The 13758-nt window shown below is 40.7% G+C and overlaps 1 protein-coding gene across 2 annotated transcripts in view; it reads right to left on the bottom strand.

The window, feature by feature from the left end:
• Fign (fidgetin, microtubule severing factor) overlaps positions 1-7979 on the bottom strand; it is a 122226-nt gene extending 114247 nt beyond the window's left edge. Inside the window, exons 1-2 of one of the 2 annotated variants that reach the window (XM_005346484.2) lie at positions 7773-7979; positions 6832-7002 (exon numbers count right to left, since the gene is read on the bottom strand). In XM_005346484.2, coding sequence (XP_005346541.1) covers positions 6832-6856 — 25 coding nt within the window. In that variant the 5' untranslated portion in view covers positions 6857-7002; positions 7773-7979. The remainder of the gene's footprint in view (positions 1-6831; positions 7003-7772) is intronic. The other variant, XM_026789684.1, reaches the window with a different exon arrangement.
• Between the last annotated feature and the right edge of the window lie 5779 nt (positions 7980-13758).

The raw sequence follows: 13758 nt of genomic DNA on the forward strand, positions 1-13758 counted from the left end.
TGTGTGTGTGTGTGTGTGTGTGTGTGTGTGTGTGTGTGTGTGCGTGTGTGTTTGGTTGGGGGAGGGGCTGAGCATTTGCAAAGAATGGACAAAGCAAAGTAGAAAAGCAGCCACGCCCACAGACTACAGGTCAGAGGGAGGAAGGAGATTTCAATGCAAGTTGAAAAACTAACTTCACAGTTTGGATGAGGTTGCCATCGACTACAAAGCTAGGACTCCTGCATGAAAGAGTTGTTTGCCCCCTTAGCATGCCTATCACCACAGTTATGGAGCTGCAATGCTACTTCCTCACGTCAAAATCCCAATCCTGACACTAGCCCACTAAGGTGATCATTTGTGTGTTTGTCCCTCTTCCCTGACTGCCACTCAACGAGCGAGGCTTTTATCATTTTGAATGGTCAGGATTTTATACACATTTAGATAACTTTAGATTTCTTGACCTTAGGAAAGGGTAGAGGTGGTACAAGGCAACGAAGAACCATCCAGACTCTCATTACAAGTCTCTCTGCAAATCCCTCTGTGCTGCTGTTATACTTACTTAACTATGTACCTATGTACGCATGCTCAACAACACCCAGTTCCGGGGAACACATACAATCATGAGATATAACAAGTACAAGACAATATGAGATTAAAACAAATATATGGGCTCAAGGGCAAAAATAGAAGCACCCAAAGGCCTCTTAGTGTATTTGTTGTCTTTAGCAGCTCCCATTAGTACTCTTTATAGGCAGAGTCAAATCGAATAAATGGAATAGCAAGTCTCTACATCGAAAAACAGCGATTTCCCCAAAGCTGTCCCTCGATATAGTTTGTAGACAGCAAAAGCCAAGTGAAGCCTCATTGCCCTGTAACCTCAGCAGGCACAGGGACCCTAAAAGAAGGGCTTTGAACTTGCTGGAATGGTCTGTTGTGGCTGTCCTGAAATTACAAATAATTTTTAAACGAGCTAGCTCACATTTTAATTGTGTGCTGGGCCCTATATATGAAGAAGATGGTCCTTGCTGAGGGTCACAGCATTGGTAGGTGAAAATAATAATAATAATAAGTCAAACAGAACAACACAAAGTTTCCTGCAATATATAGAAAGCCATGACTTCACATCGCGCTGCCTTTCAAATCTAATTCCACATGTTCCCGGTTCCCTGCATAATGTTTTCTCAGGATCCAATGCAGGAAAGTCCAGGTCATTCATTCTCCGAGGAGTACAGTCACACACGCACAACACTCTGCTGTCAACGATGTTTAAAGCATCAGGTTGATGTAAGCCGAGTATGAGTTTATTCTGGAAAAACAAGAAGGGTTTCTGTAGGGAAAATAAAATGCATGTTCTGTTCCCTCACCACCAATATATCTAGAAACCACTGTGACAAATACATAAATCAATAGCAGAGACCAAAATCCATAGAAAAGAAACCGAGGAAAGCATTTTCAACATTAAGATACTAAGGGGAAGAAATTTATAAGCGTTTGAAATTTTGTCTCAAAAAAAATCTTTATTTGTAAGTAATATACTAGTAAATTACATATCATTAATAATTTTCAACAAAAGCTATTTGTCTTATGAAAATAAGAAGAAAATTTTAACAAAGACCAAAATATTTCCAAGATTTAAATTTTTTTTCTAAAAAAGACATTTTTTTTCCCCAAACCAAAATCAATAATGAGATAGAAGGCAAAAAAAGAGGCTAACCTTGGGTCTTTGTATAATAAATCATGCATTTTACTTTAAAGTGGTATCAGTTTTAAAATATGATTAGCAGAAGAGATAGCACAAATGCTAAAACACAGGCCAGCAAACAGAGCCATTTATCCACCATGTGACACGAATCCACAGGAACTGAAAACCGCCCTTGGAGCGGCTCAGAGCAGCTCTTGAACAGTCAACCACACGCCATGAGAGACAGAGTGTCACTACTCCAAGCCACGGGACAACAAGCAGGTTTGTTGTGCGAAATACGAAAATATTATTCACAGAGAGCCAGACAAAATCTAGTGTTTTCATGGCTTCGCATCACCTAATCTGTTCTGCCTCCTCAATCTGAGTGACCACCAGTCAACAGGTATCCAAGGGGCATGCCAGGGCTGGGCAGATACCTGTGGTTTTAGCCCACGAAGCTGGCACACCCCCCTGCTTTCAATTAGCTTTAAACTACAAGTACCATCCATCTCCTCCAGGCTTCGCCAGCTCCAGAGTTTCACTTTTTGTTCATTCTTAATCTGCACTACATTTCTTTTAGCAAACAACGTACAGTCATTTAAATGGCAACAGCAAAACCAAGATTAGCAGTCAGCCTTCCTGTCAGAGTCTATGCTTGAATTTCCTACAGGACATTTGAATTAAAAAAAAAAATTAAAGTTAAAAAATAAATTTTAAATGAAATTAGAAAAAAAAGAAGACTGTGATAAAATTCTAACCATGAAAGTATCTGCTGAGGATGCCATTTATTTGCATTCTTTCCAAAAAAAAGTATATGCCTGTGAGTTCATAAGTTGTCAATTTTGAATTGCGGTCATTCCAGTAGTACCTGAAGAAATAGTTACGTTCAAATGACACTAGAATATTAGTTCCTATATATCCCCATAAAAAGAATCATGCGACATTTTAACTGCATGCTCTTCTGTTCTATTTGCTTATTCTAATTTATCGATAACTCAAACAGCAGCTGATATGGTGATTTAAAAAAAAAAAAAAGCCTCTCCACCAGCAACAGCCAACATATCCACAAATGTCTGCAACAATTTTTGTTATCAAAAATACATAAATCAATTTAAATTCTTAGCGATTAAATGTATTATCTCCAAAACAATGCCTGTGGCGCTTTAGAAAGTAATATTCGGAATTCAGGCGGGGAGTTTATTGATCAAAGATAAAAGCTGCAGACATTCCTGTAAAAGCAAGGCTCTGAGAACAACTAGAAAGTTCCAAACAAACAGACAAAAAAGAAAAGGCCTGCAATTGTTTCAAATACACTTAATAATTCTGCTGATTTGGGATGATTAAAACTGACTACTTAATTAGGCAATCATTAGGCTTCCAAAAACCCTGAAAGAAACGGGAGTTCAGAGAGCCCACCTTCACCTGGAAATGACAGTCCTGAAAACCACTGCAAACTTTCTGTATCATCTCTCTATAACCTGGGCAAGAGAGTCACACCTAAGCCTGACAGCCTGGAACTGGGGGTGGGGTGGGGGCACCAAACAATTTACCAGGAAGGAAATGAAGCACTTCTTTCAGGAGGCTGAATTTCTAAAGTGTTAGAAAGAGCAGAGAGTACTGCAGATTGTCTCTGTGGACTCCTGCAGAAGCTCTGCTCTTGTGCTCTGCCCACATGCTTGTATTCGCTGAAGATAATTAATGAAATTTCTGCTCTCCCGCGTGTCTATCAGGAGCAGCAGCCTACAAAATGCTTTCCAAAGTTCCTCACGGTGAAAACAGGAACAGCAGCGACGAGAAAGATTCTCTGCTAGAAGCTCAACTGCAGCAGTCTTAAATACAACTGGAGAAAAGAAAGCATGAAAGAGAGAATTCCTGTTTGTGCTCAGAAGGGTTAGATGCTGTTTAAGAAATCCCCGCAGATTCAGTGGGAGAAGAAAAAATATTTTGTTAATGTTTCTTGAAATAATTCCAAAAGACCCCACAAAACTCTCTGTTTAGGAGAAGAGCAAAGCCAAGCCAGTCTACTCACATGTCAGCTTCCAAACAAAAGTCTCACCCTCTTCCAGTCAAACAACGAGATTGTATGGCCCTGCTATGATTCTTTCATTGCAGACATGATTAATTAGCAAGTATTACACTCCTCAAAACTCCCACCACACACTCGCCTGCTTATTTAATAGAGTACATGAAAGAACAAGTGACCACCAGCACTGTAAGGCAGGTATCCAAAAACTCTATCTCAAAGAAATACTTCCCTATCTTTGCTTCCAAAAATAAAGCAAACTGCTTTTCAGCTGCTTTATAAAATGTTTCTTTGGGGGGGGGGGAGAAACTAGGTCATAGTTTTAACAATGTTTTTAAATTTTGAATTATGCATGCACTGTATTCAGGAAAATGTACCATGCTTAATGTGTTACCACTATTTGAAACTCCAAAAGACTCATAAGTCTGTATAGTTTATATTGATAACCAACTATATTCAAAATTATTCAACAATAGCAGTGGTACAGGCAAGCATGTTTGAGGACAGAGTTTAAAAGGAAATAAAAATGAGTGCTTGGCCAAATAAAATTCAATTTGTCACAATTACAATTAGAACCCCCAACAGGAGCAAAAGAATAAAGAGAAGAAAGAACTCAATATTTAAATGAATGAAAACTGCTGACTCTCAATATTATTCCACTCTTTCAAAATAATTTCCCTTACAAAACAAAAAAATATCTCTTTTCAAATGCCCATATTCATCAAGAAGCTGCTCATAACTGAAGGTATTATAAATGTGTGGTTGAACACCATGAATTTCTAAAGCCTGAGATTTCCCCCCCGAAGCCTTTCCCAACTGTGATAGCTAGTAAACTTCACACATAGTAAGGTACTAACAAATTGATCTTGCTGGTTTCAGGAAACAATTTTTTTAAAAAATCTATATTGGTCCAAATATCTTTTTTCCCCCTCTCCCCGTTGTATTAAATTTAGGATCAAAAGCATCAAAGAAGCTTCCACCTCAGACCTAACTTTCAGAGGATCAATGTGACAAGGCAGTCCCTGATAGATGTTTCTCTTGATAAACGACTTGTTCAAAAGACACATTGTAGCTTTCATTTCCTGACCACAACACACTTTTAATTTGCAACAGCAGAGCTGCTGAGTGTGGGCACTTGCCCACTTCGTAGCCTTTCAGGTTTGTAGCTCTGGTTCCTTTAGGCCACACATTTGAGATAAACAAAATCTAAAAAAAAAACAATCATAGTGAGAGAAAATAGAAGCCACTGGTACCTTTTCATGCCTAGATACACGTGGTCACTTTCTATACACATGTGTGTGTATATATGCATATATATGTACACACACTACCAGATTCCAGTGAGTGATAACAAGACTTCTGAACATCATTTGCACATCCGGCATTTAAACACACAGAGAAATAAATTATCTGACTATTACTTAATAGTAAGCAACGTGTAGTCCCAGAGTAATTTACATCCTAAAATTTGCTGTTACATGCCTTCAATGGTATTGTTGCCTGTGCGTGTTTTTACTTATTATTGCAGTAGTGAGTACTACTACGATCCAGAAACCATGTTTAAGTATCAATACGGTGAACAGTCAAACCATCCAATTTCTGCTCTCAGCACATTGTCCGAGCTCCGATTTAAAATTTATAAATGTAATATCCTCCTGATCACAGGCAGCAGCCCAATCTGCTCTGAATATATATTACAGCTTTAACATCACAGAGGGAAATCGCCCATCTGGCAATCCCATTCGCTCCAACAGCTCCAGGGGAAAGGGAAAAAAAAAAAAAAGCTGTGCTCTCTCCTCCTTAAAACATTTCTCAGGGCAAATTATGTGCATCTAAAATAAACAGTCTTCTTATTGATCGATTCAAAGTCAACAAGTTCCAAATGCAAAATCCAATCAAATCCTTCCTATCCTGCAAGTGTGGTGTATGTTTAGTCCTATAGTCAGCAGAGCCCAGGCAGAAGTGCTTGTCGCACGAGGAGTCCTGAAGTCCCTTCCCTACTATTCTCATTTGTGCTGTGAGAAAGCACTGACCAGGGCCACACTACAGACGCCTGGCAGCTTTGCCCCTCTTATTTCTTTTATTTTTTTCATTTCTGTCCCTCCTTTCATTCTTCTGAAGAGAAATCTATAGCATGGGGAAAATGTAACAACAACAACAACAACAAAAAGAAAAACAGTTTAAAGTGCACATATCCTTTGGCCATGCAAAATACTTTCCCATCTTTTTGTTGTTGCTGTCCTCTTTAGTTGCAATTGAAGATCACGAAGTATACACACAGCACATCCACGAGAGCTATTGAAAATCCCCTCACTCCAGTTAACTGACTTTTTGTTTTTTAAAGAAAGAGAAAAGAGTGATTTCATACAAAGTCAGTTCAGTGCCTGAGTATTTAATTCTGTCACAGGTTAAAAGTAAAAAGCGCTGACAGACAGACAAGTCAATGGCAAAAGGAGAAAAAACTGCCACTGTTTCTTATAAGACATTAAGGACAGGAATAATAAGAAATATGCACTTACATATCGTATTTTCATTTAAAAGATACACCTTCACTCACTCACTCGCCCAATTGGAGGGAGGGGGGTCCACACAGAAGAACCAATTATTCCATAAAGTGCAATCAAGAGAGCAGACAGTCAAATTCCATTCATAGGTTGAGAAAAAAAGAAAAAGAAAATTCCATCCAGTCCTGTGTGTGTACATTATATATATATATATATATATATACACATACACATTAGTTAGCAATCTTTGCCCCACACTCCCACTTTCTCCATCCAGCTGCCCCCCACCCAAACAACAACAACAAAAAATCCCACCCTGAGTTAAACTAATTTGCATACCATTTGACTTCAGCCCTATAGAGAGCATAACTAGAAACATGCAACTTCAAGATAAAAGCTAAAACCAGTGAAAGTGTCCTGCCCGCAAGTCATGGATTAATCAAAACTAAAATACATAAACAAGTGATGGCAAATGCAAGAAAAGCATAGTGACAGATTAAAATAAACAGATATAGACATATTGATAAAGAACTGTACATTGTGAGCATCTGATTCCCAAAGCAGACGCCAATGATTTTTATCATGCTCTTTAATTCGTCTTCCCTATTTAAATGCAAAGGAAGTAAATTCCAAAACTGACATACCATAAACACTGGTGCTACTGATCATTTCTTGCTGGTAGCACAAAAAGCTGAATTGGATTTTCTCACAAGCAGGAATTCCAAAGGTTGCTTTTCATTAAAGCCACTTTTCCTCTCAGCTATCAAATGTCACTGCCTTGAAACGTGGGCCCTTTCGTCAGGTATTCATTTAACCTACATGCATATAATTAAGGGGGAAAGCAACATCAACAAAAAGGGGATCTCAGATCACAAGAGAAGAAAGAAAGGAAAAAAAAGCACATGACCAGGAATGCAAGTCTATGTCAATTTCACTCACTCCCATTGAAACTAACAAGAGCTCCGGGGAGGACGGTAATAGGATCAGTGGATTGTATATACCATTAAATTATACATCTTTCTCTCCCGTTCCTTGCCAACAATACGCCCACCACGCTGTACCCCTCCCGGATGATGTGCTTACATTTTTCTGCAACCGATCCTCTGACATTTTTCTCGATCCCCCTGCCACGAGATTGTAATTTAACCTCAACTTTTTGTGTGTGTGCAAGATTCTTATTTACACTTCGTATTTACTTAGAAGTTAGTTCCCGAAGAAAGTCTAGCCCCACCCTATGGCTCCGCTCTCTTATTTTTTTATTTTTTGAAGTAAAAAGATAGTAGTAAGTAAGCCCAATATCGCGAAAAGCGAGATTCTTGCAGTCACGAACTCTTAATCCCATACTATTGTTACAATGATTAAGCTGCAGAAATATGCATCATAATGTTTCAGGGCTACTTTGTACGGAGAAATTAGACAGCAGGTTGGCGTACAGAATAGAAACGAATGCAAATTAAATTTACTGTTTACGGCACAACTCAGGGACCTCTTCTCACTATAGGTCTTGGATCTATCTATATTCTTTAAAAATAAAACAAAACAAAAAAATTAAACAGATGGTAGAAAACTACGAAGCTCCCCTTACCTGGACGCGCGGAGCGAGCTCCCGATAGGTTAGCGTAGCATCGATCCGATGTGTTTGCTGATGAATGGAAGCTAGGGTTAAGTGAAGGTGCCTATGATTTGAAATCATTCCAAGTTTTTGAAGGGAAGACGGACTGCAGCCTCTGCCATGTTGGAATTTCAAACCCAAAACAGCTGCTTGGAAGGAGCCAGCATGCCAGAGGCTGAGCGCAGGCGCAGAGCGCCGCCGAGCCAAATTCAAATCACTTTCACACTAAGAGCCAAAGATCAGTTTTCAAAGGAGAGAGGGAGAAAGAGACGCAGGCGGCCGCGCGGCCGGGCGTCGGGAGGCAGTGGCGAGAGGCGGGCGTTGGAGCGCGGCGGCCCGGGAGCCCCGGGAGGGAGCGGCGGCGCGGGCCGGGGCTGCAGGGGGAGCGGAGGCGGGAGCGGCGAGCAGCGCCCGGCCGCGGGCGGGCAGGGAGGGCGCAATGGCCGGCCGCCGGGTCATGTTACACGGCCCGGGCCTCGGCGGCCGCCCAGCTTCACAACCGCGCTCCCGCGGCCCGGAGGGGGCCCCGAGGTCATGCCGGCGCTCGGGGACGCGGAGCCTGGCCCAGCCCGCGCGTGGGGGAGAGATGCCCCCGGGGGAAGCGGGCCTGGGTGTCCACGCGCGATCGCGCGCCCCCGAGGGCCCCTCCCAGACCCTCCGGCCACCGCTGCCACCGGGCCAGCCCTCCCCCGCCGCGGCGCGCACGGGACGGGACGCGGAGCCGGGACCCCCCCCCCCCTGCGCCCTGGTCCCCGAGGCCCCCAGCACCAGCCAGAAAATGACTTTATCTGCTAGGGAGAGGCAAGTTGGGGAGGCAGATCAGCGTGAACCCACTTCTCCGCAGCTGCCTTTCCGCGAATAAATAAAACCCTAAGTGTCTAGGTGTGCGGTCCCCTCTCGAGCTCCCCGGCTCCCCTCCCTACCTCCCCCAGGCGGCTCGGGCAGGGGAGAGCAGCGCCCGGGGGGCCCTCGGTGCGGGAGGCTGGTGCACAGGCAGAGACCTGGGGCTTCAGCTTTCCCAGCCCCCCGCTATGGAGCAATCTGGGGACCCAGGAGAAGGAAGAGAGTCGGGGCTTTGTGGTGCTGGGAGCTGAGGAAGAATGAAATGTGCAGTTGAGTGTGTGGCTCGCATCCCAGGGAGCAGTGCCGTGCTGATTGTCTGTGGCTGAGATAGCCTTTTGTTCGCAACATAAGGTTTAAGAAACACACACACGTTTTCTGGGGTCTCTTGTTAGATGTAAATGTGCTGCATCCAGACGCTTACTATGCAGTGTAAGCTCAGTTGGTTTACTAATCACCCCGCCCCACCCCCAAACAATCAGGATCATTTGAATGGGAACCTCATTCAGACTTCTAGGCTGAGAGGATTGCCTTCAACCTATTTCATCCTAGACTAGCCAACCATCCAACTGAGATAATAAAGCAAACAATAACATTTGATCATGATGTCTACAAGATAATGTGCCCGGGAAAGTTCTTAAGGAATTGTAATGAGAGAAAGAGAGAGTTGGGTAATAATTCCTCTTCATTTTCATTAAATATGACTTTAATAGATAAATGGTGAGTTTATACTTTGGCCTGGTGGACAGCCAGTCCTCTATATTTCAACTAAACTAAGAATGAAAGAGGCAAATTATGCGTTCGACCAGGAGGCCATCTAGCTGAAAATGTTACCTTTGAAGGTTGGAGCTGAAAATGCACTTGTTTAGGCGAATGCCCTTCCTAAGTGTCCGCTTTTCTGCCAGCTTCCCGGCTAGGGCTTTAATAGACAGAATCGCTGCTCTCATAAAAGGCCAAACATATACTCAGGAATTAAATCCATTCTTCATTTGAGATTTCCTTGCATCTCAATAGATGCGTTTATCACAATCAAAAAATTAAATGGTTAAATCTGAGCAGATGACAATTGACGCCAAAAGAGTGGTGTGCAAAAACATTTTTGTAAGCGATGAGATTTTTGTTTGGAATAGATTTTGACCTGACTGCACTTCTTTATTTTTAAAGCTAGGATTGGAAATAAAGGAGAACTTTATTCTGAGGCAGCAGAGAACACTGGGACGATTCTCTTTCCATTTTAGAAGATAGCATTTAAAACGATACTGAGAAAAGTTATTCACTGGGTTTTATCACAAAGAAATACGTGTAGGAGAGTATCTGTGGGTCGCTGTTGCAGAATGCAGGTGACTTTTTTTTAATCTTCAAATCACTCTTAATTTCATTTATTACCCATTTGTGGGGTGACACGCAGAAGTCTCCAGCACATATATAGATGGTCTCTGTGCCAGACAGGCAGGACTGCCCTGTCCTTGTCTGCTGAAGAAAAAAAAAAAATCTAAGAACTAATCAACCTTCAACATTAAATTCCTAAGACTGAAATTAGAGATCCTGGTCTAGTTCAGAATACTGATATATGTATCAGTATACACACACACACACACACACACACACACACACATATACATAAATATATCACCATACCCTGCATTATGATGACAGACATAAGGTAATTCCCTAGCATAATCTAAAACAAAATAGTCCTTAGCTTTTAGAAGAGAAAGGGAAAAGTATGATGAACAAAAGTTCATTAATAGCTAATAGCTAGCACTTTCTTCAATTTCCTTACGTATTCATTGAAATATTATTAAATCCATTGTTCAACCTACCAACGAATATAATTTAACTGTAAAGTTACAAAAAAGGAAAAACTGCTCAGCAGAGCACTGCATGTATTTACAAAGTTTTAAATTGTCCAAAGTCTAATATACCCCAGAGGAAAGAGGTCTCACATAAAAGCATACACATTATGGATTCATATACATAATAAAAATCCACAGAGGACTTGCGCTGAATGATTTCCAAGTTTTACTTTTATATATAAGCAAAAGTTGCCTTTCTCCAATTACTTTATGTAGAATTTAAAAAAAATGTTTTTCACAAAGGCTTTATGTCTTTGCCTGCCATGTTTATATTTTTTATAACACTCTTCAGTTATGTTCCAAGAACAAATAGCTTTGGAGTGGCCATCATATTCCATTCCCGTTCATCATTAAAACTTGCAAGTCTTGTCTGGCTGCAACCGATTTCCTTTCGACAATATGTGTTACATAACTTTTTCTTGCAAAACATGAGGATTAGAAATTGAGCATTAAAACAGATTGAGCTTCCAATCAAGGCAACAGTTAATTCAGGAAGAACCAACTTGACACATCCTTCCTGTTGTGCTTGTGACACTCTGCAGTGTCCCATCTTCACTTTGTAAATCGTAGAGACATCAAAACGTAAATGATTGTATTCGAACAAGTTGCATTTCTACATGGTACATCCTGGCTATGGCTTTTTAAGAAAATCAGGAGGTGACGAGCCTATTGTTCTCTCTGAGAATCAGTATGTGACCGAACATATACGTGAGTGTATATGAGTATGTTTCTCAAGCTGAGAAGAGTTCTACTTTCCCTCCTCCTCATCCTCAAGGTAGTATAAGTAATAACAAAAGTGAAAAATAAGACAATCATGAAGGAGGTAACTGATTTTGATTTTGCAGATGACTGTTCCCTGACCCTCATTAGACTAAGGAGATCTAAGCTAGGGAGGATATAGGATGGGTGTTCATGTCACAGAGAGGAACAAGCAAGACGACCTCAGGTACAGGGGTCAGGAAGAAAAACACAAATATTGGATATTATACAGAAACGCAAGCACAGCAGGCTACTGTATACAGTTTTCATAAAATGCTGTAGACAATTTAATTTTAACTACTATATTTTAATCTGAAACTTATGTTTAATATATATATATTCATAAAATAAACTAATCTCTTCTTCTAAACTATTTAATAGCCACTGATTAAAATCAAGGCAATCTAGATTTTAAGTATTCCAGTAATAAAAATTGTCATGGAATAATTTTAATGTATCTTTAAAATTGAAGATTATTTAAAGGATCATTATCTGCACTTGAATTCAGTTGAGGTGATTCAAAAGTTTTTAGACAACCCCCTCCTCCCATGAGAAGCAAGTGTAAACCTTGACCTTATTGAATAAAATTACTGAAATTGTTAGAATTGCGTGTGAATGCAGACACTGTCAAACTGGTCTAGGATGCTTCATGTAGCCCCTTACTAACCCAACCCATGCTGGCGTGATAGTCATCTGAAATATTCCCATAGCTATGCAGAGATGTATTCTTCAGACAATACATGATAGTGTATGTTTTTCAGATTTTCATTCACATATATTTAAAGTATCCATATGGGTTATTGTAGCTTCTGACTGCTGCCTTTTCATGGTTCTCAATTTCATTCAAAAAGTGAATACTGAATATTTACTGTGGCTAAAGATATTGTGCTCAAAATTGCAAAGTTAAAGAAAACTGAGTTAACATTTTATGGTTAAAGTCAGATAGCTCAAAGTTTATGTTGGAGGTGCATTTGTAAAAGATTCTGCACAGAAGGGGGAAAAAAGAGTTTTGTTTTGCTTTCTGTTCATGAAGGGGGACAGTTTCTCTGGACTTAGTGGTCTCGTTTATCTTCCAAAGCAAAAACCACTATGGTTTGCACACAGTTTTCTGTTTCTGCTCTCTGTTTCCCTTGCCCTTCTGTCTTATACTTTGGTTAGCCCCCCCCCCCCCCCCCCGTTTTGGGTAGGCAAATTTGCTTTAGGGTTTTATTATGGACCTCCTCTAATTTAGGAACTATTCTTCTGTGTCCTCATCAAAACCTGTATCTTTAGGCCCCTTCACAACTGTGTAAAAGCACCTCTATGTCTGACTCTACTATTAGGTAGTAAGCCTCCTGAGGGCAGGGAGGCTTCCATCTTCACTTTCCTTAACCAAATGCCTTAATTAACACTGAAACTTGTAACTGCTTGTGAAAAATGAATGACTGCATGATAGAAGAAGTCATTTCTCCATGAGCAGAAAACGGAAGTTGTGGGGTGTTTGCTGGAAACTGGTACTCTGCTCTGTCTGTATCTCTGTGACACATGGGCCAAATGTGTGTGGGAGTGAGAGATGGTTATGGAGTAGCAGGAGAGGGGTCCTAGTCAAGAAGTCTGCATTTCAATAGGTAGGCAAGAAGAAATCCTGGATGGTTTGCAAGCAAGGGGTTTATGTGAATTTAGCCCTGCTTTGAGAAGATGGAGCTTACAGAACCAGAAGTGAGGAAAGCAGCAGTAAAGCTATTGCAATCATTGAACATTTGCTGGTCCCTCAAATTGTCGATGTTTCTGGAATGTTCACTGATATGCTCCCTTGCCTTTTTTTTTTTTAAAAAAAAATAGAGGGTCTATTTGTATTGATTGTTCAATTCTCCACATCTGTTTTGTAATAGTACAAAATGTCATTGTGTTTAAAGACATTCATTTAATGTCAAAGATATAAAACAGGACAATATATTAGAACTGAACTTTTCTTCCCCTTAAAGCTGAACGTAGTCTTCCTGCTCATTATTCTGCTGCCCTCCCTGCTCATCCCTTTACACTTAGTTCCATGCTTTAAGCTAAGAGGAAGCGTCCTTTTAGGGAGAAGTGATGGGCGAACAGAAGGAGAGTTCTTCCCCAGTGTCTGTCCGTTTAAGCAAAGCAAGCAAAGTGAGGTTGGTTTGGAAACCCTGAATACAGCACAGACGTACATTTCCTTCATTTAGAGTATATTAAAGTTTCTTAAACGGGGTTTTTAATTCATTTAAGACAGCATTGGGTTAGGTGGGCTGTTGGTGCTTTGAATTAATGTGCAAACTGTTAATCTCCATAGACCTGGATTTAAAATTAGACAAAGCAATAATTAGTTTGGCACCATCATTTCACTACCCAGAGGGTAATAATGTAGGTCATAAAATACTACAGCATGGTACAAGTTTTCTTTTTTTCTTCCTTCTGCAAAACAAGGATCTGTACCTTAGTAAAAGAATACACACACACACACACACACACACACACACACACACGTGTGTGTGTGTGTGTGC

The sequence above is a fragment of the Microtus ochrogaster genome, chromosome 4 (genome assembly GCF_000317375.1).
Source record: "Microtus ochrogaster isolate Prairie Vole_2 chromosome 4, MicOch1.0, whole genome shotgun sequence".
Lineage (NCBI taxonomy): Eukaryota > Metazoa > Chordata > Mammalia > Rodentia > Cricetidae > Microtus > Microtus ochrogaster.